Source organism: Perca fluviatilis, chromosome 6 (genome assembly GCF_010015445.1).
Source record: "Perca fluviatilis chromosome 6, GENO_Pfluv_1.0, whole genome shotgun sequence".
NCBI lineage: Eukaryota > Metazoa > Chordata > Actinopteri > Perciformes > Percidae > Perca > Perca fluviatilis.
In genome coordinates, this window is record NC_053117.1 from 2,157,410 (window position 1) to 2,183,588 (window position 26,179).

At 44.0% G+C, this 26,179-nt stretch overlaps 2 protein-coding genes and 1 long non-coding RNA gene across 3 annotated transcripts; 1 reads left to right on the plus strand and 2 right to left on the minus strand.

Moving 5' to 3' along the window:
- The first annotated feature begins 202 nt into the window (after positions 1 to 202).
- Positions 203 to 3,218, plus strand: LOC120560792 (progonadoliberin-1-like). The gene is made up of 4 exons (XM_039803644.1): positions 203 to 240; positions 2,632 to 2,770; positions 2,875 to 2,973; positions 3,122 to 3,218. The coding sequence occupies exons 2-4, from the start codon at positions 2,633 to 2,635 to the stop codon at positions 3,167 to 3,169; spliced, it is 285 nt and encodes a 94-aa protein (XP_039659578.1). The 5' UTR covers positions 203 to 240; position 2,632; the 3' UTR covers positions 3,170 to 3,218.
- Positions 3,219 to 20,865: 17,647 nt separating this feature from the next.
- Positions 20,866 to 22,478, minus strand: npy8br (neuropeptide Y receptor Y8b). The gene has a single exon (XM_039804574.1). The coding sequence runs from the start codon at positions 22,448 to 22,450 to the stop codon at positions 21,341 to 21,343; it is 1,110 nt and encodes a 369-aa protein (XP_039660508.1). The 5' UTR covers positions 22,451 to 22,478; the 3' UTR covers positions 20,866 to 21,340.
- Positions 22,479 to 22,486: 8 nt separating this feature from the next.
- On the minus strand, positions 22,487 to 25,319 carry LOC120561446. The gene is made up of 3 exons (XR_005639597.1): positions 25,142 to 25,319; positions 24,515 to 24,706; positions 22,487 to 22,609 (listed from the first exon to the last, which is right to left on the minus strand). It is a non-coding gene; the product is annotated as an uncharacterized LOC120561446 (long non-coding RNA).
- Between the last annotated feature and the right edge of the window lie 860 nt (positions 25,320 to 26,179).

Here is a 26,179-nt window from a genome sequence, read left to right on the forward strand (position 1 = left end):
CTTGTGTATTTTGCGAAAGGGGCAAAAATCACACAGTGTAATCTTGTAAACAGCTCCGGAGGCCAATAAGTGTTTTTTAATCCCACTTTGTGACCCCCTGTAGTCGAGTGTCAGGCTAAAAGGAAGGGAAGCAGGAGCATAAGCTTATATAAACCTTTGAAAATAGTGTGCAGCAGGATTCACAAAAGGGACCGCAGACGAGAACAAATCACAGGAACCTGCCCGACTTCTACACAGAAGGTAGGACATTCTGAATGGGCTAATGATTGTAAAATCAGAGAAGTAGTGCTCATATTATGCTCATTTTCAGGTTCATAATTGTATTTAGAGGTTATATCAGAATAGGTTTACATGGTTTAATTTTCAAAAAACACATTTGTGTTGTACTGCACACTGCTGCAGCTCCTCTTTTCACCCTGTGTGTTGAGCTCTCTGTTTTAGCTACAGAGTGAGGCATCTCACTTCTGTTCCATCTTTGTTGGGAGTCGCACATGCTCAGTACCTAGGTAAGGACTACTAGCCAGTCAGAAGCAGAGTATGAGAGAGTGCCATGCTAGCAGCTAGGCGAGCATTATAATTGCCTCTCTCCGCAACGCGAACCTCCTATGGCGCCATTTTGATGCTAAGAAGCACTCACCCACCGTTAGTATTCCATTGACTCCCATTCATTTTGACGTCACTTTGACAGTGAGTAACTTTACATCTGAAGCGTTTAAAGACTCTATTTGTCCATTGTTTATTTCTAAAGAAACACGACAATGTATAAAAGGCTCCATTACCTTGTGTCTCACGTTATGGCTCCGTTGCAGACGTTTTTGTAAAAATAGGATAACGATTGTGTCATGACCACGTGACGTAGGCTACTGTCGCATAGTAGAGGAATTACCGTACAGTACAGGAGAAGCTTGCAGGCAGCTTCGACTTACATTAGCTGTTTAAGTTTAAAGGTACTCTAAGCGATGTCACATGTTTTTTAGGCTACAAAATCGTTTGTCACATACAGCAAACCTCTCCTCCTATCCGCGAGCTGCCTGTCCCCTGAACACACTGTAAACACTTGGTCTCTGTAGACAGCCCAGGGTCCACAAACGCCAACAAAAACAAAGTGGTCCAACCTGGACCATGCAAACATACACAAACCGTGTTCCAGCGTTCAGCCAATAACGGACAAGAAGGATTTGGGGTGGGGTGGGGGGGGAAATAGTGCGCTGAAGCACAGAAGGGAGGGTACGGGATGAGGAGGAGGGAGGCGCGAGCTAGTCTCCGTTTTGTTTGAAAATACTTTGAATGTCAACAAGAAGTAACGTCACCCAACATCGTTTAGAGCACCTTTAATTCCTAATGTTAACTAGCATGTTAGTGATCAGTAATTAGCCTGTGCCTATGTTATCTCCTTACATATACCTACGCTCTCCGTCTCTGCAAGATTGGGAATGATTGAGATTTCTCTTGGCACAGCTACCAGAAGACTTACGGGACATTCTACCAGAAAGGTACATTTCCACTTCTAAAAATCGTTGAAGGAAAAAGATTTTTCTGAAAAATCTGAACATTAAGCCACATGAAGGACGTTAAGCTTTCAGACACGTTGCTCACGTCACATTTACGTCGTCTCTGTCAGTTGGAGGCTGCGCAGTAACACTCAGCGCTCACCGGAAAAGTGCTTCTAATATCCTTCACTGGTCTCCGTCCAGAGACACAGGCTCTGTTGGTCCATAACGTGTGTTACAAATCCCCCTTTTCCACCAGCAAGAACCAGGTGCTGGTTCAGAGCTAGAGCTGGTGCCGGTTCGGAGTTGGTTCGACTGACGAGCCTCCAAAGAACCAGTTTGCTTTTCCACAGGCTAAGGAGCCGGCACAGAGTCAGGTCTTACGTCACTGTAGACGTCTCATCTTTCCCAGCAACGTTAGCGCGGCGGCGCCAAACACAAACACACCATCAACAATGGCGGACGTTGCTTTGCTATTGATGTTCATGGCTTTGCGGACCTACATCGGCATCCAAACTCGGCGGATCCAACGTGTTGGCGCGGCTCGCCTTTATAGTGCAAGAAAGCAGCTTGTTTCCTCCTCTGACCACTGCTGTTTTGTTTAATTGCGTCGTATTTATCTGCTAATTCAAAAATGGCGGTCACAAGTTTCTGTTCGTCTTGTTGGTCACGGTAACCCCGCCCCCAGCCGCTGACGTAAGCAGTTCTTACTTCTGGCCCAGCGATGATTTGGTGCTACTTAAGAACCACTTTTACTGGTTCGGAGCTGGTGCTTTGGTGGTCAAAAAACAAAGAACTGATTTGAAACTAGGCTCTGGCTCCGAACCAGCACCAGCTCTGCCTTGGTGGAAAAGGGGTAAAAGTGATGCACGTTCGTCTCTGAGCTAAAGGCTGGACTACAATAGAGCTGTTTGGAGCAGTTTGTGAACAGTGTTTTCTGTTGGAGGTGGTAAGTCCCTTTGGGGTGGACTTTGAGGTTTTTCACTTTGTAAACCTATAACAAAGACATATAACACAATAAATGAAAGGGAAAAAGCCCAAAAGCATAATATGAGCACTTTAATTTAGGCTGAGAGCTATAACATTGTTTGGGGTTAAACTAAAATGTAAAAAAAAAAAAAGTGCTATGTTTCTTCCTCAGAATGGCTACAAGAACCTTGGCAGTGTGGCTGCTGCTTGTGGCGGCAGAATGGCCGCAGGGCTGCTGTCAGCACTGGTCATATGGACTGAGCCCGGGAGGGAAGAGGGATCTGGACAGCCTTTCAGACACACTGGCCAATGTAAGTATTTATCAGTCTCATGGTTTCTTACACATCTCCTCAGCATTTGTTAGCCCTCCTTTCCTTCTGCTCCTATTCATTGTGATGTTTTCTGTCTTCAACAGCTAGTTGAGGGGTTTCCACACGTGGACACACCCTGCAGTGTTCTGGCTTGTGCAGAGGAATCACCCTTCGTCAAGATGTACCGAGCCAAAGGATTTCTTGTAAGTTTGGCTCACTTCTAATTCTGCGTTTAGTTTTTTTTCTTTTTTTCCCTCTCTCTGTGGATGCATATGGATCATCCTCTTATCACATGATGGTTCTGATAGTTTGAATGTATTCTCACAGGTTTATGCTCTTGTTCTCTTTTAGGCCAGTGTCACAGACAGGGAAAATGGACACAGAACATATAAGAAATGATGATTATTTGATTCTACAATAAATTATTACATTGGCATGTCACTATAAATGTTGTGGTTATTTCTTGCCATGATATAAATCAGAAATACAAGCTCGAGGCTCTTTTACTTACCTCTAAATACCTCTGTGCTTTTATGCAACAACTTTATTTACACTGAACAAAATTATAAACGTCAACACTTTTGTTTTTGCCCCCATTTTTCATGAGCTGAACTCAAAGATCTAAGACTTTTTCTATGTACACAAACAGCCTATTTCTCTCCAATACTGTTCACAAATCTGTCTAAATCTGTTAGTGAGCACTTCTCCATCCACCTCACAGGTGTGGCATATCAAGATGCTGATTAGACAGCATGATTATTGCACAGGTGTTCCTTAGGCTGGCCACAATGAAAGGCCACTCTAAAATGTGCAGTTTTACTGTATTGGGGGGGTCCGAAAACCAGTCAGTATCTGGGGTTAGGGTTAGGGTTCATCCGTGAAGAGGGTTAGGCTTAAGGTTAACCCTAAAACCTCTCCAAAGTGTCAGACGCCATCGGATATGAGCATTTGCCCACTCAAGTCAGCAAAATGCAGTCAGGTCGAGAAAGAGAGAGAGAGCGAGAGAGGAACCCTAACCCTAACCCCTTAAGATCTTTGAGAATAAAAAAATGGGGGCAAAAACAAGTGTTTCGTTTATAATTTTGTTCAGTATATTTAAATACGGATTCACATCAAAGTCTTGGAGGATTTCAAGTCTTGGATTTCACTACATGGTGATATATGGTGTGTCAACTAAGTAATGAACTGTACTGTACATAGTCTTCTCAAGGCAAGGCAGCTTTATTTGTATAGCACGTTTCAGCAACAAGGCAATTCAAAGTGCTTTACATAAAACATTAAAAGAGCAGTTAAGAACAATTAAAACACCTGTTAAAAGAGATTGTAAAAACCCCAGCTACAATAGAATAAGACAAGTATGAAATACAAGAATAAAAGTTACAGTGCAGTGTAAGAAATGAACAATTCCATAAAAAAAAGGCAACATCAAAAAGAAAAGACTTGAGCGGCAGTGGAAGTGCAGTGTTCTGGGTGTTTGTTCCAGATATTACAAGGTTGTTTTCCCAAAAGATTTGGCTGCCTTCGTTTTTAAAAATGCTTCATATCCTTTATTCGGTCTCTCCCTTTTCTATTCTACATTCCTCGATTCGCTCATCTTCTTACATTTTATTTCCTTCTGCTCCCTTTTTTATATTTCCACCGTTTGCATCTTTCATTTTCCTTCCAGCTTCCCTTCATTTACATCACCACCTTTTCTTTCTTTCATGGATGAGAGGATCTGTCTCTCTGTCTTTCTCCCATTGACCCTTCCACTACTTTTTTTTTTATTTTTTTTTTAAATTGTATCTTTCTTCCTTCAGGCTACTTCTCCAACTTTCCGCAGCGCACCCACCCTCCACTCTTTCATATAACTTTCATACCCTTTCCTTAGGTTTTATTGGTTTCTTGCCTTCATTTTCTTCAATTTCCTTTTATCTGCTCCCTCCACCCTTTCTATCCTACATGGATGGGAGATGTAGGGCCGTCTTCCATCCTTCTTCATTTCTTTCTTTCACCTTCCTCTTTTTCCCCCTCCACCTTTTCTTTCGTTCATTACCTTCTCTTTTCCTCTTGATCTCCATCGGCCCTTTATCTTCTTACTTTTGAATCTTCCCCTTTTCTAACTTTCCTCTCGCAACCATCCTTCTTCTCCTTCCTTCCTTCCTTCCTATCCTTCCTTGTTTACCTCCCCATCCTTTCTGGGTGGATGGGAGAGGAAGAGTGTTCTCCCATCCACCTTCATTTAACCACATCTTTTATTTTCCTCCTATCTAACCCTACTCTGATACATATTTGTCCTTCTCCTCTACCTCTCTATCCTTTACCTGCCATCATTTACAGCTCCACCCATCCTATAATTATTTCCCCTCTTTATCCCCTCCTATCCTCCTTCGATCATCCTTCCTATTTCTCCATGCTTCTCTATTGTTTGTTCAAAACGTCTCTCATCCCAACGTTTCTCATCCCTCTACACCAACGACTGCACCTCAGGTCTGGTAAACAATTTGTTGATAACGCAACAGTCACCGGTCTCACACAGTGGTTCCCAACTGACTCGTGACCTCTTACAAAAAAAAAAGAAATCAGTCCCTTGTCACATGCTTTAGATGTTTTTTTTTTAAAGATTATTTTTGGGGCTTTTCCACCTTTATTTGATAGGACAGCTTGGTGAGAAAGAGGGGGACGACATGCAGGAAATCGTTACAGGTCAGATTTGAACCCTGGACCTCTGCGTTGAGGCATAAACCTCTCGGTATATGTGCACCTGCTCTACCACTGAGCCACATGCTTTAGATATTTTTGAGTTGCTAGCACTTCCCCCCAAAAAAGATTGCCCTTCTTCTCATGGTTCACATTTAAATGAAAGTTTTGGGGCCCAAAGAGGTCAAATTATCTAATTTTTCACAAAATAAAGAAGAAAATTGTTCGATAAATGAAAACAAATCTGTGTAGCAGAAGTGTTCTTTTACAAATCATCTCACAACCCCCTCAGATATATCCTGTGACCCTCAGGGGAGGGCCCGAATCCTAGTTTGGGATCCCCTGGATTAAGATACTGCATATAAAATCAGCTTCACCTTGACAAACAGTAAAATGCTGCTACTGACGCATCAGTATTATCAATCTAATAATATCAAATATGACTTCAGTGCCAGGGCCAAACTTGTTTTAGTGCGTTTATTTGGATACTTTAGGTACATTTTGTTGACAATACTTCTGTACTTTTACTTAAGCGAAGCAAGATTTTTAATAAATGACAGTTACTTACACATTTAGGAGAAGTGGCGAGAAAAGCATTGCTGCCTCGACCTTTTCACAGCAAACATTTTTGACTGGTCAGCAGGAAAAGCACAGGTGTAACAGATTCCATTAACCATCCCAGTAAACCATGCACAATCTCAGGGCTCTGAGACTAGCTCACCGAAATGGTGTGTGCTTCTCCTGCTGTGTCAACATTTCTGCTGTGAAAAAAAAAAGGTATCTTGAAAAGTAAATCCATTCAAACTGGGTCAACACGAGAGGAAGCTCCTAAAAGTCCAGAATATTTTTGTTCTTTCAGCAAAAATGTAACCGGGTCATTGTGACTCAAACACCACTGATGCTCAGCCACCAGATGGCACTAGAAAACATGAAACTGCATCCTTAAAGTTTCTACTTCTTCATTGCAGTAGTGTTTTAATGTTGTCTGATTCATAGAATAATGTGCCATAAAATCTAAATCTAGACAATCTCTCTTGTCTGCTGCTGAGACTGTATCTACAGTATTGTCCATAAGACTATATGAAATCCTGTCAGCACTTATTGTAATTTACTGCACTTTTATTGTGTTTGTTCACCTTGATGAGGACATATGTGTCTGAAGCCAATTTATTGTATTGTAATAGCTCATTGCTTGCTTGGCTCGTTTCATGCACACTCCACAATATCCTTTGGATTATAAAAGTGCTTATTCATGGTTTGATAAGCAACATGACAATGATTTGACCAGGCGACACATGTGTGGGTGTTTGCCAATAGCGTATGGAATTTAAACAAACTGAATAACAAATCGAAGTGCATTCATCATGGAGATGTGAAAGTACAACAGCCTGTAATATCCTGCTGAAGAGCATATGGGGATCTCCCTCTCTTATCTCCAGTGGAAAGTGTGTTTTTCAAAGTAGTTCAATCTGTCTGTCACTCTGCTGTTACTCAGCAAACACACACGACACAAAATCACTTCCGTGTGTTTTCAGCTACTTTTGTTAAATATACACCAGACACCATATAGGTCAAGTATTGTCCTTTATTGAAAGTGATTTGATAAGGGATTAATATAGCACAGCAGGACATAAAATATTTACTTAAGATCAATACCACTGTGTTCAGTGCCCACATACCCTCCATTTTAAAGTCAAAGACATCATATCTGAAGCATTACTTGCAGCAAGGAACATTATTTGCATTTTGTAAAAGTGGAAACATCAATGCAGCCCTAATATGGGTTATTAAAGAACAGATTTAGACACAAGCAGAGTGGCAATCGATGATTTCAAACAGCACTGTAATCAAGAACATGACACTGCTGAGCTTGTACTCTTACAGTAGAGCTACGAGGTCCGCCAGGTTACTTCTAATTAGTCTCACCGAGACCAGCCTGAAACAGATTGAACTACTAAAGGGGCCATTAAGGGCCATAATGAACGTTGTGTGTTGAATGTTCGCTGGCTCCTAAACTTGTGAGGATAAATCAACAACAGGCCTTTTTTACAGCAGACATTTTGACTTGTCATAGCAGGAAGCGCTAATTACATTAAAGGAGTAGCTTAACATCTTGGGAAATGTGCTTGCCGAGAGTTAGATGAGTAGATTGATACCATATGAAGCTGCCACCAGCAGCTGGTTAGCTTAGCTTGGCATAAAGACTGGAAACTTGGGGAAACGGCTAGCCTAGCTCTGTCCAGAGTGGTCTTTATGTTGCGCTAAGCTTACAGACTGCTGGCTGGAACTTTATATCTGCCGTACAGACTACAGAGTGGCATCTTCTCTCTACGTTTTTGTTAGAGATGTAGTCCCTCACCTTCCTGTGGACCACCATGGGACCTCATTTTAGGAAAAAAATATGTCCGGTAGGGAATGGTGAGAAACAAATAATTATTTGATTTGATATTATTTGCAATGTCCCATTGAATTGAATTTAATCCCGTTTGAATTGAGCCATTAATTACACATAATTTAAAAAATCATTTTGCAAGTCAGTTTGTTGTAAAACTTTTGAAGTACAAGACTGTAAAAAAAAAACGTGATTAGAAAAATTCCTCACCTCAAAGTCACATATAGGTGACGTCTCGCTGAAGCTATGATGCCGGGACGTAACGTTACTCACACAAGCAGAGCAATCTCGCTTCTCAGCTGATAAAAAGAGGCTGGATAAAACATCAGGTAAGGTAATGTTACATGTGTTGTGGACATATTTGGTTCTGGAACATAACTAAGCTTGCTAGCTAGCGAGCAAGCAAGGTGACGTAAATTGTGCAAGACAAGATAGTTCATTGAGCAATTTCACACAAAAATGATGTCGTACCAGGGGCGGTTCTAGGATCAGACCTTTAGGGGGGCTCAGCCCCTAATGAGACTGTGACACGGATACAGTGCCTTGCAAAAGTGTTAACCTCCCCCGCCCCCTGCTAAATCAGTAATTTCATTATCTGATAATCTCTGAGCTAGCTACTGAACAACAACGTCAGCTATTTTTTTTAACTAAACCTGTCACAGTTGGTCACAATTTGACACAATGTTCTAACATTCAACAATTTTAGTTGCTTGCGTTTCCATTTGGGTTCTATTCTGCGCCATGAAATTACCAACTTCTTCTCTGGGGACTGCCAACTTTAAAGGTCCCATGACATGCTGCTTTTTGGATGCTTTTAATAGGCCTAAGTGGTCCCCTAATACTGTATATGAAGTCTCTTTTATATAGACCTTAGTGGTCCCCTAATACTGTATCTGAAGTCTCTTTTATATAGACCTCAGTGGTCCCCTAATACTGTATCTGAAGTCTCTTTTATATAGACCTTAGTGGTCCCCTAATACTGTATCTGAAGTCTCTTTTATATAGACCTTAGTGGTCCCCTAATACTGTATCTGAAGTCTCTTTTATATAGACCTTAGTGGTCCCCTAATACTGTATCTGAAGTATCTTTTATATAGGCCTAAGTGGTCCCCTAATACTGTATCTGAAGTCTCTTTTATATAGACCTTAGTGGTCCCCTAATACTGTATCTGAAGTCTCTTTCCCGAAATTCAGCCTTGGTGCAGAATTACAGCCACTAGAGCCAGTCCCACAATGAGCTTTCTTTAGGATGTGCCATTTCTGTGTCTGTAGCTATTGAGGAGGAGGCAAGGTGGAGGGTGTGGCCTTGACCAACTGCCACTTTTGTCGTTTGAAAGCCATGATGTCTCTCTCTCTCATGGGTGGGCCAAATTCTCTGAGCGGGCAAAGCAGAGAAAGGGGAGGTAACCTTTCCCCTTATGACATCATAAGGAGAAGATTCCAGATCGGTCCATCTGAGCTTTCATTTTCTCAAAGGCAGAGCAGGATACCCAGGGCTCGGTTTACACCTATCACCATTTCTAGCCACTGGGGGATCATAGGCAGGCTGGGGGAATGCATATTAATGTTAAAAAACCTCAAAGTGATATTTTCATGCCATGGGACCTTTAAACTTCACAACCACACTCCTGCTCTCCGTCTGACAGATCAGATAGAGCGAGACTCAGCCAAAGGCGGGAGTTTGTCACAACCACCTCCGATTGGCCAAAACTACGTTTCTGTTGACCCTCTCCTTGACGGGGTTACAGGTGCATGGCATTGGCGACAGACACAAAGGATATTAAACCTGTTTCAAGCCCTTTGAACCTGTAATTGTTTGTCCTCTGTCACTAACAGACAAGTTCACAAACTAACTTGAAGCACTAAAATTGATTTAAAAAAAATATATATGTTTTTTATTAAAATTTTTAGGGGGGCTGAGATGAAATTTAGGAGGGCTTGAGGGTCTTAAATCGCCCATGAGTAGTACTTCAACAAACCTAAGACAAACTGTGACTTTCTGAAGTTGCAATGTTATCTTTTGAATTGATATACATCATATGTGTAACTGACTCAATTCTAACAGGATAAAAAAATTATTTGACTCTTATTATGACTCTTATTATTTTTTCCAAAATAAGGTTCTATGGGGTCCACTGGAAGGAGAGGGACTTCGCCTCTCTTTGGCTTTAGCAAATGAGATATACAGTAGGCTATCCATCCATGGATGGATAGCCTATCCATCCATCTTCGTCCGCTTATCCGGTGTCGGGTCGCGGGGGGAGCAGCTCCAGCAGGGGACCCCAAACTTCCCTTTCCCGAGCAACATTAACCAGCTCCGACTGGGGGATCCCGAGGCGTTCCCAGGCCAGGTTGGAGATATAATCCCTCCACCTAGTCCTGGGTCTTCCCCGAGGCCTCCTCCCAGCTGGACGTGCCTGGAACACCTCCCTAGGGAGGCCCCAGGGGGCATCCTTACCAGATGCCCGAACCACCTCAACTGGCTCCTTTCGCCAAAAGGAGCAGCGGCTCTACTCGAGGCTCCTCACGGATGACTGAGCTTCTCACCCTATCTCTAAGGGAGACGCCAGCCCCCCTCCTGAGGAAACCCATTTCGGCCGCTTGTACCCTGGATCTCGTTCTTTCGGTCATGACCCAGCCTTCATGACCATCGACGCAAAGGAGCAGCGGCTCTACTCCGAGCTCCTCACGGATGACTGAGCTTCTCACCCTATCTCTAAGGGAGACGCCAGCCACCCTCCTGAGGAAACCCATTTCGGCCGCTTGTACCCTGGATCTCGTTCTTTCGGTCATGACCCAGCCTTCATGACCATAGGTGAGGGTAGGAACGAAAACTGACTGGTAGATCGAGAGCTTTGCCTTCTGGCTCAGCTCTCTTTTCGTCACAACGGTGCGATAGATGGAATGTAATACCGCACCCGCTGCGCCGATTCTCCGACCAATCTCCCGCTCCATTGTCCCCTCACTCGCGAACAAAACCCCAAGGTACTTGAACTCCTTCACTTGGGGTAAGGACTCATTCCCTACCTGGAGAAGGCATTCCATCGGTTTCCTGCTGAGAACCATGGCCTCCGATTTAGAGGTGCTGATCCTCATCCCAACCGCTTCACACTCGGCTGCGAACCGATCCAGTGAGTGCTGAAGGTCGCGAGGCCGATGATGCCATCAGGACCACATCATCTGCAAAAAGCAGCGATGAGATCCCCAGCCCACACCGGACAACCCCTCCCCACCCGACTACGCACCGATATCCTGTCCATAAATATTACAAACAGGATTGGTGACAAAGCGCGCCCTGGCGGAGGCCAACCCTCACCTGAAACGAGTCCGACTTACTGCCGAGAACCCGGACACAGCTCTCACTTTGGTCGTACAGAGATTGGATGGCCCTAAGTAGAGACCCCCTCACCCCATACTCCCGCAGCACCTCCCACAGTATCTCCCGGGGGACCCGGTCATACGCCTTCTCCAAATCCACAAAACACATGTAGACTGGTTGGGCATACTCCCAGGCTCCCTCCAGGATCCTTGCGAGAGTGAAGAGCTGGTCCGTTGTTCCACGACCAGGACGGAAATCCGCATTGTTCCTCCTCAACCTGAGGTTCGACTATCGGCCGAACCCTCCTTTCCAGCACCTTGGAGTAGACTGCGACCAGGAGGCTGAGAAGTGTGATACCCCTGTAATTGGCACACACCCTCTGGTCCCCCTTTTTAAAAAGGGGGAACCACCACCCCAGTCTGCCACTCCTTTGGCACTGTTCCAGACTTCCACGCAATGTTGAAGAGACGTGTCAACCAGGACAGCCCCTCCACACCCAGAGCCTTGAGCATTTCTGGGACGGATCTCATCAATCCCCGGGGCTTTGCCACTGTGGAGTTGTTTGACTACATCAGTGACTTCCGCCCGGAAATCGACGACAATCCCCCGTCATCCTCCAGCTCTGCCTCTACCATAGAGGGTATTAGTCGGATTCAGGAGTTCCTCAAATTGCTCCTTCCACCGCCCTATTACCTCCTCAGTTGAGGTCAACAGTGTCCCATCCTTACTGTACACAGCTTGGATGGTTCCCCTTCCCCCTCCTGAGGTGGCGAACAGTTTTCCAGAAGCACTTTGGTGCCGACCGAAGAGTCCTTCTCCATGTCTTCTCCAAACTTCTCCCACACCCGGCTGCTTTGCCTCTTTCACGGCAGAGGTTGCAGCCCTTCCGGGCCCGCCGGTACCCTGCAACTGCCTCCGAGTCCTCTGGGATAACATATCCCGGAAAAAACTCCTTCTTCAGTCGGACGGCTTCCCTGACCACCGGTGTCCACCACGGTGTTCGTGGGTTACCGCCCTTGAGGCACCTAAGACCCTAAGACCACAGCTCCTCGCCGGCTTCAGCAATGGAAACTTTGAACATTGTCCACTCGGGTTCAATGCCCCAGCCTCCACAGGGATGCACGAAAGCTCCGCCGGAGGTGCGAAGTTGAAAGTCCGTTGGACAGGGGCCTCCTCCAGACGTTCCCAATTTACCCGCACTACACGTTTGGGCTTACCAGGTCTGTCCAGAGTCTTCCCCCACCCCCTGACCCAACTCACCACCAGATGGTGATCGGTTGACAGCTCTGCCCCTCTCTTCACCCGAGTGTCCAAAACATACGGCCTCAGATCAGATGAAACGATTATAAAATCGATCATTGACCTTCGGCCTAGGGTGCTCTGGTACCAGGTACACTTATGAGCATCCCTATGTTCGAACATGGTGTTCGTTATAGACAATCCATGACTAGCACAGAAGTCCAACAACAAACAACCACTCTGGTTTAGATCAGGGAGGCCGTTCCTCCCAATCACGCCTCTCCAGGTTTCTCCATCATTGCCCACGTGTGCGTTGAAGTCCCCCAGCAGAACAATGGAGTCCCCCACTGGCGCCCCATGCAGGACTCCACTCAAGGTCTCCAAGAAGGCCGAATACTCCGAACTCCTGTTTGGTGCATATGCACAAACAACAGTCAGAGTTTTCCCCCCCACAACCCGCAGGCGTAGGGAGGCGACCCTCTCGTCCACCGGGGTAAACTCCAACGTAGCGGCGCTCAGCCGGGGGCTTGTTAGTATCCCCACACCCGCCCGGCGCCGCACACCCTGAGCAACTCCGGAGAAGAAAAGAGTCCAACCCCTATCCAGGAGTACGGTTCCAGAACCGAGACCGTGCGTAGAGGTAAGCCCCACCAGATCTAACCGGTAGCGCTCCACCTCCCGCACCAGTTCCGGCTCCTTCCCCCACAGAGAGGTGACGTTCCATGTCCCCAGAGCCAGCGTCTGCTGCCCGGGTCTGGTCCGTCGAGGCCCCTGACCTTCACTGCCACCCATGTGGCAGCGCACCTGACCCCAGCGGTTCCTCCCACAGGTGGTGGGCCCATGGGCTGGAGAGATGGGAGCCACGTAGCTTGTTCGGGCTGTGCCCGGCCGGGCTCCGTGGCAAACCAGGCCACCAGACGCTCGCCGACGAGCCCGCCGTCTGGGCCTGGCTCCAGACGGGGACCCTGGGCTTCCTCCGGGCAGGGTCACTCCATTTCTACCTTGTTTTTCCATTGGGGTTTTTGAACCATTCTTTGTCTGGCCCCTCACCTGAGACCACTTTGCCTTGGGAGACCCTACCAGGAGCACAAAGCTCCAGACAACACAGCCCTCAGGTTCACAGTAGGCTATGTGTTAGCTAATTCGTGAGCTTTAGAGGTGCTGGTAGGCAGATTGGTTTTTAACCTTCAGACAGCTGTCTCCCAGATTCCTTTATTTATGCTAAGATAGCCATCTCCTGGCTCCACATATTTGTTGTTGAATAAGCACTATTATAATGCATTTGTTCCATGTATTTGTTTCCATGTGTCCTAGTAGTAGCCATGCCAGGGAATCAGCATGCACAGTAAAATGGCCCTGGCAAAGCTAAACGGAATACAGTCATCATTAACTTTATTAATTAGGCCTCCGCCTGTAATTTTCCTGCTACAGCTGCAGTAAAAATAAATCCATATTACTTTACAGGGACTGCTTACAATTATTCCACCTTCGAAAGAAAGTCAACAAGAAAAGTACTGTATGTGCCATCAAGTAGGCCTACCCTCAGCAATAAAATTATGTCTCACTTTCTTTTTCCGTCCTTCTTTTGAAGTGAGAGAAGCACCTGGCTGAGCTGGTTCCACGAGAACTACTTCAGCCTGGCGTAGCTCCTCTGTCGCTGTTTGATAGAATGCCTTTAATAGCTTGGTGCTCTATGTCAGCTTGAAGGAAACCCATTGAAACCCCTGAGAAAGCTGTAACCAGGCAACTAAAGTATAGTCTGTGGTTTACCCCTTCTTCTTCTTCTGATCAAAGAAAATGGAAGGTCAGACCTAGAGGCCAAATCATAAATTTCTAGGGAAAGATTGTAGAGAGGAAATCATTTCTTGTCCGTCTGTTGAAAAAATATCTTATTTTTTGTAAAGATGGCACATGCATGGAACCAACCACTGAAACCAATCCTGAGAAAAACTGGCTGACAACAATTAGGGGTTTCTATTCCTGGTTGTCAAGAGTGCTTGTGTTATGCAAGACAAAACTGTGTGTGTGTGTGTGTGTGTGTGTGTGTGTGTGTGTGTGTGTGTGTGTGTGTGTGTGTGTGTGTGTGTGTGTGTGTGTGTGTGTGTGTGTGTGTGTGTGTGTGTGTGTGTGTATGTGTGTTATTAATTCTACAGAAGACAAGATTGAGGCCCGGAAATATCTTCCAGTATACTATTCTAAATGTTTTTGAAAGGGGGAGACACGCAGGACCGATTTGTTGTGAATTCATCCCGGAGGAATACACGTGTGTAACCCAGGTTGGGCTCATAAGCGGGCTGACACAAAATTCATGCTGTTATGTCGATATCAAAACTAATAAACGTGTCAAAAGCAGGAAATGCTCCCTGAAACAAACCCTTCCTCACAAATCTGATGAATGAGCAAGCGCCTGATCCAAGGCAGAACAATTAGTGCAATTGAATAGAAAAAGGAAAGGAAGGAAATATCAACTGAGCTTATCTATGTGTTTGACTCTAAGATGAGCTACCTGTCAGTTTCAATGCGGCATACTGTTACGACCGGATGCCTAGGGGTTATGTGGACGCAACATAACAGGTGCCCCCCCCCCCCATACACTCTTCCCACTTCCAAACATGGCCAGGACAAAGAAGTTCAAAGTAGCAGTTGTCATTTATTTTGGAGAAGAGGCCCCAACACAACTAACAAAACAATTCTAAAGGCAAACTAAACTTACCTAACCAAAACAAAAAGTAAAGAAAAGACAAAGCTCTAACCTAACCTTCTAATCACAAAACAGGAGAAAAAGAGAACAAAGAAAGAAAAAAGGACTCCTCACTCCATCCAGACTGCTACTAACAACATAAGACAAAGAAAAGTGTGTTCCAAACTAAAACAAAAATGGCTGAAGGATAATAACTCAACAAACTCAAAACAACCATCTTTACTCAAAGCTGCTAACAGTACTCACAATAACTTGGAACACAATTTACAGATTACACAGGCACATGGTGGAAAATGGCAGGGTGAAGAGAGGGGGGGCGAAGCTCCTATCTGATGAGGCTTAAGATGGCTGCTGTCCTCCTGGCGACCAATCAGGAGACCGCACTCAGCTCTGCTGGACCAATCCAGTGTTCATACCTGATCTTCATTACCTGTGTACCCTCAGGAGAACAACTGATAGTGCAGGGCAAAACAAATTACAAAATATGACCTCAGGGTCATAACAATACATATCTTAGCATATATATATTGTCATGATTAGGATTCCGCAGGCAGCAGTCCAACTCCCTCTGACCTTTTCATCTGCCGGAACAAAAATATGAGTTCCTTCTTACAAGGGATCGAAGGTGCACAAGGACCATGTCAATGTCAATTTATTTATATAGCACGTTTAAAAAAAAAAACTGGGTTAACCAAAGTGCTTTACAAGAAACAAAAAAACAACTATAATACAACTAAATAAAGGAAAATAATAAACAAATAAAAGGTAATAATATCTTTCCTTAAAGTGATGGTTTGGAGTAATTTCACCCTAGGGTCCTTTGCACCATGGCGTCGAGCCAAACACCCCCCCAGAAGCTTTTTTCACCTGGGTCTAACATTGGGAGAGTTAGCTAGAGTAGCGTTATCAGCTGAATAGCTTAGCGCAGGGGCTAATGGACCCGTGTATCGTAAGTTGTACCCCAGCCCATAGTTCCCCCGAAATGATACCAAACGTCTACACTAGTACATATAGGTTATGCTCTCATAAAACGATGGATTGGAAAGTTTGTAAGTACACCAGAAGTTTATGAACACTTGCCTGCTGGCTTCAGCTCTCTGTTGCTGTTGCTGCTGCTGCTGCTGCTGCTGCTGCTACCTGCAGTTAGACGAGTGCTTAGGGCCGTCTACAAATTACTACACCGAAAAGAGATACAACAAAAATATTTATTAATTTAATGATTAAATAAGGTAATGTCTCCAAACTTACCTCAATTATTACTTGTCTCCTGCTAGTTATACTACAGCACTTACTTTCAAAAAAATATTTTTGTTGCATCTCTTTTCGGTGTTGTAATTTGTAGACGGCCCTAAGCACTCGTCTTACAGCAGCAACAACAACAGCAGAGAGCAGAAGCCAGCAGGCAAGTGTTATTTACATAAACTTCTGGTGTACTTACAAACTTTCCAATCCATCGTTTTATGAGAGCATAACCTATTTGTACTAGTGTAGACGTTTGGTATCATTTCGGGCATTATTAGTGGGGTAACTTACGAGATACAAACGTGGGTTCATTAGTCCCTGCGCTAAGCTATTCAGCTGATAACGCTACTCTACGCTAACTCTCCCAATGTTCGACCCAGGTGAAAAAAGCTTCTGGGGGAGTGTTTGGCTCGAGGTCATGGTGCAAAGGAACCTAGGGTGAAACTACTCCGAACCATCACTTTAACTGGAAGGAAAGGCCCCCCCAAAAAAAGATGTGTTTTTAACAGTGATTTGAAGTGTTCGAGGTGGAGGTGGGGGTGTGGCCTTGACCAACTGCCACTTTGCTCGTTTGAAAGCCATGATGTCTCTCTCTCATGGGTGGGCCAAATTCTCTGGGCGGGCAAAGCAGAGAAAGCGGAGGTAACCTTGCTCCTTATGACCTCATAAGGAGAAGATTCCAGATCGGCCCATCTGAGCTTTCATTTTCTCAAAGGCAGAGCAGGATACCCAGGGCTCGGTTTACACCTATCACCATTTCTAGCTACTGGGGGATCATAGGCAGGCTGGGGGAACACATATTAATGTTAAAAAAACCTCATAAAGTGAAACTTTCATGCCATGGGACCTTTAACAGTAAGATTTTGAAATCAGTCCTGTAGCGAATAGGTAGCCAGTGGAGGTCCCTCTTTTTTTTTTCCTGTCAGGAGGCAGGCAGCGGCGTTTTGGACTAGCTGCAGGCGTTGAATAGATGACTGGTCTAAATCCATATAAAAAGAATTACAGTAGTCAAGTCGTGAAGTAATGAAGGCATTGATCACCCTCTTTATAAATATGGCCAACGTCTATTTTTCACGCAACACGCAAGTGTGTTGGAAACATTTCCAGGCAAAATAGAATACAAAAATATGTTTATATGTCATTTTGACACAAATACATTTATTAAATGACATTTTGATGTTTGAAAGTCTCTAGGTTTTGACATAAATGCAGATATTAATGTAATTTAAAAAAGAATATAATAAATAATTATCGATTCTCAAATATTGCACCTGTCAATACAGAACGAGATATTCTGTAGCCTATTTTACCGTCAATACTGCCGACGTTGTCTTTGCTGTAATCAAATCAGTATATATTTATGTTTAACATGGAGTATACTACTGCTTGAGTGCAGTAAATCAATAGGAAACATCCATGTGTACAGACAAGGCTAGCAGCAGATGCGCCGCGTCAGACATGTTTCTGGTGTGCAAAGACAGAAAACGGCACGCAGCTGCCACGCAACTGACATGCAACGGAAACGCAACGCAGCCAATGTGCAGGAGCCCTAAGACATGTTATCTTTTGAATTGATATACATCATATGTGTAATTCATGACTCAATTCTAACGGGATCAAACAATTATTTGACTCTTCAAATTCACTACCTTACATATTTTTTTTCCAAAATAAGGTTCCATGGGGTCCACCAGAAGGCTTTAACAAATGAGATATACAGTAGGCTATGTGTTAGCTAATTAGTGAGCTTTAGAGGTGCTGGTTGGCGGATTGCTTTTTTACCTTCAGACAGCTGTCTCCCAGATTCCTTTATTTATGCTATATAGCCATCTCCTGGCTCCAGTTACATATTTGCTGTTGAATAAGCACTATTATAATGCATGTGTGCGGCATATGTGAATTATATTGAAATCACCACAAACAATGGCTTTGTCTGACCTCATCACATACAAGATTTTGAAAAATCCTTTTGTAGCACATCTAAGTTGTGGCCCCTTTATAAAAGTTATAATGTAATTCCTTACGCTCATTGTGGACCCTGCAGATTCACTTTATACTGTAGATCCTGTGAATACTGTACACGTCTTTTAACATTTTGATCTTTAAAAGCTTTCTACAAAGCAACGGAAAGCATTGAAAGCTATTATTCAAACAATTGATATGGGGACAAGGCAAAAACAGGGTGAATTATGCCCTCTTCTTCTTAGCACGGCAGGCAAGAAAAATGTGACAGAAGAGAATTTCAATGCTCAAAACAACAGCTTGAGGAAATCTCTCGCCAACTATGTAGTTCATGCTGTTCCTGCGATCTGGAGCGATTTCTCATATGAGAATCTCTCTAAATGAAAACGCAGAGAGCCATGATGCTAATCTTTCTGGAACTGCTCCACTGACAAGGAGAGTCTGGTCCTGTGGACTGATTAAGTGTTTGCCTCCAGCTCAACTTCATTTCAGTGCCCAGTCCCCTTAGCAGTTACTTGGGTAACAATTTAAAATGGCATCATTTGAGTTCCACTCGATGTTAAGTGTCGCTGGAGTACAACAGCACCTCCGGCATCTTGGGTCCTTTCTTCCAGACAAAATCAACACTGCTGTTTCACTCGATGGTGTTTTTTTTGTTTTTGTTTTTAAAGGAAAGACGAGACGAGAGGAAGGAACTGTAGGATAAGAGAGGGGGTTGAAGGTCTGTAAAGGTCAGCTCAGACAAAGGCAGCGGAAGCACACTGTCAATTATGCCGACAAGGACCTCTGAGAGCTCTCTTATGGGCTAAATTGCTCTTGGACAACAGTTTGTTAGGTTGTGTGTAGTCTATACCCTTCGCGTTCCACTTCCGGGATTGCTCCGGTGCTGCAGGAAATTCCGCCGGATGCATGTCTTTTACGTTTCCTTACGCCTTCTTTGCGTTGGGAGTTTTAAATCCGGTGGATTTATGAGGACTATTGTTGACTGCTCCTCAGATCTCTGCCTGCTAGCTAGACTAACTGTTCAATCTGAGTTTTTCTCGGGCAAGACTATTTTCAAGAAATGCCATTAAACCAGAGCACGTTTTCCTCCCATCCCCGAATGCTATGTGGAGTAGCCAGACCCTCCTTCAGCGCGCTTTGGACGAGGGTCTGGCAAAGCGAGACTAGGTTGTGTGAGATGCCTTCAGAGTAAAAAAAAACAGATTTGGCTTTCTGTGAGGTGTAAAAACATGATACACTTGACCTCCTGACATTAAAAACACCAAAGCTTAAAGGCAGCAACAATCTCACCCTTTCTTTTTCTCTCGGTTGATATACTTCGTCTTTGACACGGATAAAAGTATAACTGTTAACATGCGTCCCCACAGCATGAATATTCAGCACAACTCCCATTGATCTCTCATGCTGTTTTTTTTTTTTAACCCTCCCCATGCTGTTTTAACATCTAAGGACCAAACACAACACTGATTTATTCAACACTGCATGCACAGCAGCTAAAATGTGTCGTGATCTCAGACGTACCCCTAAATAATGCACAAGGAGGCAGCACACTGAGTTTGACCTCAGGAAGAAACAACGATTTTGCAACAATTGACTGTTAAGATTTTCTTTTTCTGTACACCACAAACCAGGATTAGGATCCCACATCGACTCCACACTGCTACCTCAAGTGGAAACGTGCGGTCTGGTCTCCGTGTACCATTTGAAGCCTTTAAATGGGAGACTTAGTGGGGACATGGGGACATAGGACCGATCAATTATCTGCTAAAAGCTGAGAATGATGAATGGATGAATTGACCTTCAAGGTGACAGAAAAATCTATTCTGTGCACACTCGGAAAGCAACAACAACAACAACAACAACAACAACAACAACAACAAATGCAGTACAAGAATTGATTAAAGCCAAATATTACAACATGGAAGTTATCATTAAAGGTGATGGCAGATGTTTTTAATTTAGTTCAATACCACAAAGAGAAGTGACTTACAACAGGTTTCCTAGGAGATATCCGCTATGCTACACAGTGCTCTCCCCCCCACCACACCAAACTACACATTTTACAGGCTATACATGTATTTAGCAATGCTATTTACAGCAGAAGAACCCCACTCTGACTAAGTCCTTTACTGCTTCTTTGACGTCTTGATATATGGTTGTTAAATGGCACATTTTATGAGAAAAAAAAAAAAAAACATCCCACTTGCACAACACACTACAGTGCAGACCTTGGCGGAAAGCATGGAATGTATATAGCTCTCGCCAAGGTTCTCTGTAAAAGATCATTACATTGTTTGTGGTGATTTTAGGTCATGATAAATGCATTAAGATGATGCCAGTAAATTGTCTCAGTGAACGCCTGGAGTCCCATTTAATGCACTAATGTTCTCTCCTTCAGTTATGTAATGAGCTACTCGGTTGATAATCATTAACACATCAAAGTTTACAATCTCTCACATTTTCTTTTTTTTATCAATACTATTAATATAAAACAGCAAAATTGAAAACAACATTTGCGGTGCCCCAACCCCTTTTGTCCTTTCACTTCTCTCGGGCTCAATTCACATTTAAAGCAGGTAACAGTGTGAAAAGCAAACCTTACAAAGCTGATATTCAGTGAAACGTGACTTCTGAGTAGATCGCAGTGCTTCAGAAAAGAAAACATGACAGATTTACCAGATGAAATGCGAAGATTCCTCATGTGCCCACAGCACACGAGGAATGGACTATACAGAGTTGTAAAAGTGCTCATGTAAAGTGCCTTCACTCGCCCTACAATACTTAAACTTGTCCAACCTTTGCACCATCAATGTGTTATCTACTTCCTCTTACATGCTAACTCATACTGAAGCGAGGGCGTTGGCCCTGCTGGTTGAGTGTCTTCAGCGGGCTCTCTCTGGACTGCTGTGCTGTGAGGTTTATAACTTTGTAAATGTCAACCTCGCTTTTGGACGCAACAAAGCAAAGCAAAAAAAAAAAAACGATGAAGGCTGAAGAAGCCCCAGTAGTCTCTTTGTCTTTCACTGAAAAGGCTTATGACCTAATGCTCATGCTCATAGACCCATTGCTCAAGATTGACCCCTTGGTGACTTCTGTGCTGACAGTGGAGAGCGGGACGCTCTCGTAACTCTCTGTCACCCCCCAGCAGCGACAGCGCAACAGGGTAGACTTCACCTGTTTCTGGAAATTGCTGTTGAGGAAACCATAGATGATGGGGTTGACGCAGGTGGAGGCCATGGCTGTGAGATGGCAGGCTGAGAAGATGGTGTCATGGCCGCAGGACGGGAGGGCCTCGTGGTTCCAGTCGAACACCGCGTTGAAGACGGTGAGAGGAAGCCAGGAGAGGGCAAACGCCACCACTATGGAGAACAGCATGGCGTTGATCCTGGTGGCGCCCTTGGTTTTCTTTTCAGTGGTGTTCCTGCCGCGCTCCACCATGTCCTTCCGCCTCCTGAGGCGCAGGTAGACGTGCAGGTAGCAGATCATGATGAGGGCGAGAGGGAGCAAGTACTGGAAGACCAGCAGGGAGGTGGTGTAAGCTCGCCGCTCTTTAACTGACGGCCACCGCTCCATGCACACGAGGTGGTCGCTGACCGGGAAGGGGAGACTCAGGTTCTGGAAAGGCAAGGCGAGTACGCTGTACGAGAGGAAAGGCGCCGAGATCAGGCAGGCAACAATCCAGGTGACAGCCACGGCCATGTAGGACTGGCCCACCATGGGCTTCCATCCTGTCGGGTGGACAATGAGCTGGTAGCGCTCCATGGCGATGAGGACGAGGGAGAAGATGGAAACGGTGACCGATATGCACTCGATGAATGGCGTGAGCTTACACAGGACCTCACCTAGGATCCAGCGGTCCATCAGTGTGTAAATAATAGTCACTGGCAGGCACACGACGCACATGAGGATGTCAGAGCAGGACAGGTTGGCGATGAAGATGTTGGTGACGTTGCGCATCTCCTTGTGCCGTGTGATGACAAACACCAGGCAAGAGTTCCCAATGAGACCTACTGCCATAACTGCACTGTAAGCGATGATGAGAAAAGTGTTGCCACTCACTGAGAGGGAGCACTCGTCTGTGAAATCCCACGGTATCTCTTTCCACAAGGCTTGGTTGTGGTTGGTGTTGTGCTGTAGCTCCATGGCGGCTTTCCTGGGCTCACTTCAAAAGCCGGGGCTTAATGGAACTAATTTGTTGTGTCACACCTGCTGTAATTACTTCATGAATAACATTTGCATTTTTTTACAGCTTTGCCTCATCCTCAATCTTCGGCAGTCTTTACAACAAAATTTACTTGCTGCCTGAAAACAAGGGGAAAAAAATGAAATGAGTGAGCTTGTATAAATTTCCATTCATGAAAAGTGTATTTCTAAAGTTAGGAGCTCTTGAGATATTAAGAGGTTGGTTTATCACTCAAATTGAAATGTAGCTCCCATTAAAACTGCAGCATGCAAGGAAATTGACCCTAACTTGCTGAAAAAGCTCATTTCATCATTAGACGGTTACTACTTTTAAATAAGGATATGTGGCAGAAACTGATTCTCTTGCTTGCAGGTAGTTTTTTGTTGTTTGTTTTTTTGTTTCTTTCAGTGCTTCTGAATGTAATCGCACAAGTGTCTTTATGTCGTGTTTAGTGGTTCAGTTTCATCTTTGCACACACTGGCAGTGGATTCAGTATAACAAAAAACAGGGACGTATGAAGGGAATTATCAACGCTTGTATAATATGCAGATATCATGAGGCTGATTTTCTATTTCCTCAAGGAACGGCTATGAGAGTGAAATGATGCGCTGATAGCATGCCATCAAGAAAACAGCACAGATCCAGACTTCTTGGCATCGCTATAATGGCATGCTGATTTGAATTTCCATCACAATAATGTGATAATGACTGCTCCTTCAGGGACAATCATTCCCTCTCACTGTTTTCTCCCCTTTTGACAGCGGGAATTTATTCTGTTTCTGTCCATAAAGAACAGACACCTCTCGCTGTCGCTGAGCATTCACAATAGATTCTAAAGCACATGTGGTCCTTACAATCTCCAACAAATTAATGTACTGGAAAACAGAACTGAAATACAGTTTTGTTACACCAAGACCAAGAACCTTAGTAGTGTGTGTGTGTGTGTGTGTGTGTGTGTGTGTGTGTGTGTGTGTGTGTGTGTGCGTGCGTACATGTGTGCGTGCGTGCTCGCGCAGCAGTGAAAAACAGTACTGATGCCCTTGGCTCAAATCTTCAGAAATGAACACAGCTATGCTATTAGAATAACAATCTACAGGATTTATCATTTTTAATTGAGGACTCCTTAACGATGACAAATGTTGACAGGCAGGACGTTAATTGCTTGTGGCTGTCTCTATTATGAGCAGAAAGGTCCTATTATAATGTGCTGTTTAATCTGTGGTGATTACAAAGAGTAATCATAACAAAAGTAAACACTTGTACCTGGAGCTAAGTACGGGAATACCACTTGATTTCCTTTGTGGTACAGTCTTTTTTTGTCTTGGCTTCTGGATAATGTAAACCCCTTCTGGATATTAACCTGACTAAACCTGGCTGAATTTCTAAATATGTGGCCCGCATATCACACCCATTCTGTAGCCTTCATGCTAATCATTTATGGCAGAATGTGGACACTTTAAAGTGATGCATTGCTTTGTGTTGCGTCTGCTGTCCAAAGAATGTCACAATGAAATGTAATAAGGACATTATTAATATTTGACATGAGACTTACTAATTTATTTGACAGATAATCTGCAGGTATTCACAAAGAAATAGCCATGTCGAGTTTTTCATCATGTTATATGACATGATGAAAAACTCGTAACTCATAAAGGACAAATATGAAAATGTTTTCATATTTCTCCTTTTGTGTATATATATATATATATATATATATATATATATATATATATATATATATATATATACATACATATATGAATTGTGAAGTCCCTGCAGAAAAAAAACAGACAAAGAAATCATTGAGGTCAGGGGGGTGGAGGGGATTAGTCTCAGAAGTGGGATGTTTGTAAATTGTAAATGAGATTTTAAATCCTTATCTGACATTGTTCAGTCACCTCGCTAATCTACTTTGACATCACACAAGTCTGGATTTTATCATGCGAAAATGATTCTAGGCATCACGAACGGGCAGATGAAAACCACATGAAGGGATGAAAAAGTGTCAAGAGTGGCTACTGTACCCTGGGTCTCTTCAGCTGTCCTGGATCCACTGTCTGTCTTCAGCTGTCAGCTGGATCCACTGTCTGTCTTCAGCTGTCCTGGATCCACTGTCTGTCTGCAGCTGCGTGTCTGACGCGGACTCTCTCGGCTCCGGACAGGTGGAGGAGACTCCTCTGTCCTCCAGTGTACCACAGAGTGTGCTCGCTGCTCTCCTGTCAGGGGGGGACGGGGGGACAGGACATCACTCATTTCCACCTAAACGTCCACTAAACCGCGCTACCTACACTTTTAGCATCCCCCTTAAGGACAGCAGGCTGGCCAGTAAGTAAGAAGAAAACTACAAATCACATCAGAATTAGCTCGCCTGACAGCACAGGGAATTCAAAAATACCAGCGCGTGCGATAAGACTGTTAAAACTCCCTGTCGTTACACACACACAGAACCCATAAAGAAGAAAATGTTAGGCTACTGAAACTGAAACATTAGAGTCGTTATGGAGCTTTGTCGTCGCATGTCATAAAAATACAAAATAACCGACCTTATAGGAAACATGTCTTTCCTACTTTCAGTTAAAAAACCCTCCACCCCTTCAAACAGTTGCAGGCTAGCTCGAAATGCCGTGTCTTAATTAGCCGTTGTTTCTTACCGAGATGTTGTTTCCCCTCAGGCTTCCAGCGCTGCTTTGCATCAGGTGAGACACAACAAGAGTTTTTGGTCGAGGAGAAGGTAGGAGGTGTCCTGCCAGGAGCACTGATAGGAACTGAGATAGCTCTTAAAGCGACCTTATGCCTCAGACTCAGGCAGGGATGTGATTGGGGACATGTTACATAATAATATCTCCGTGGCTCGCTCGCACGCACGCACGCGTGTACACCCGCGCTCAGGCACGCGCGCTCACAGGGGCCAATGGGGGAATTGAGTTATTTGAATTTTTTTTTACTCATGGTCTGTTTCACTATTAGTGAACGACATTTGATGATCAATTTAGGCTGAGCCTTCTCGCATTGAGGCAGGTTTCATAATAGCCTAGCTCCCCAATGAGAAGTCGCTGTAATGTAGGCTAATATTGATATTATGATGAGTGCAATGTTTCAAATTCCTATGGGGATTATTGTGATTGCCATAAAATGGCTAAATACAGTATAATGCATGTGAACTATATTATATTGTGTTCTTCTGTCCACATGGGGAACGTTTCTAAATCAAGGCTGTATAGAGATGTGGAAGTATTTAGCTGTGGAAAACAGAAACAATGCTGTTTAAAGTCTAAAGTCTTCACACCCTGAGGGTCGTGTGGATACAACCAGCTCTTAGTGTTTGTTTTATGTAGACACACACAGAGTGTAAATTATAGGGGACTACTACTATACTATCTATCACTATCATCTCGTGTTACATTGAAGTTCATTTTGTCACCCAAACACCACGATGCTAATTCTGCATCTAAAAAGAAAAGAAAATCCCAAATCATTTTCAGCTGCCACAATTTAATAATGACTGTTGATGCACATCGATTGATATGTGCATGTATTCAAGGCCATGAACTCACTTATCTATAAAGATCATTAAGCTCGTCAATGTGTAATGTACTGCAGCCCATATACCCAAAGCCAACCACACAGGTTCTCTGCATCTGCAGTATTGCATAATTTTTTTAAGGTCCATACAATTAAAATCATCATCA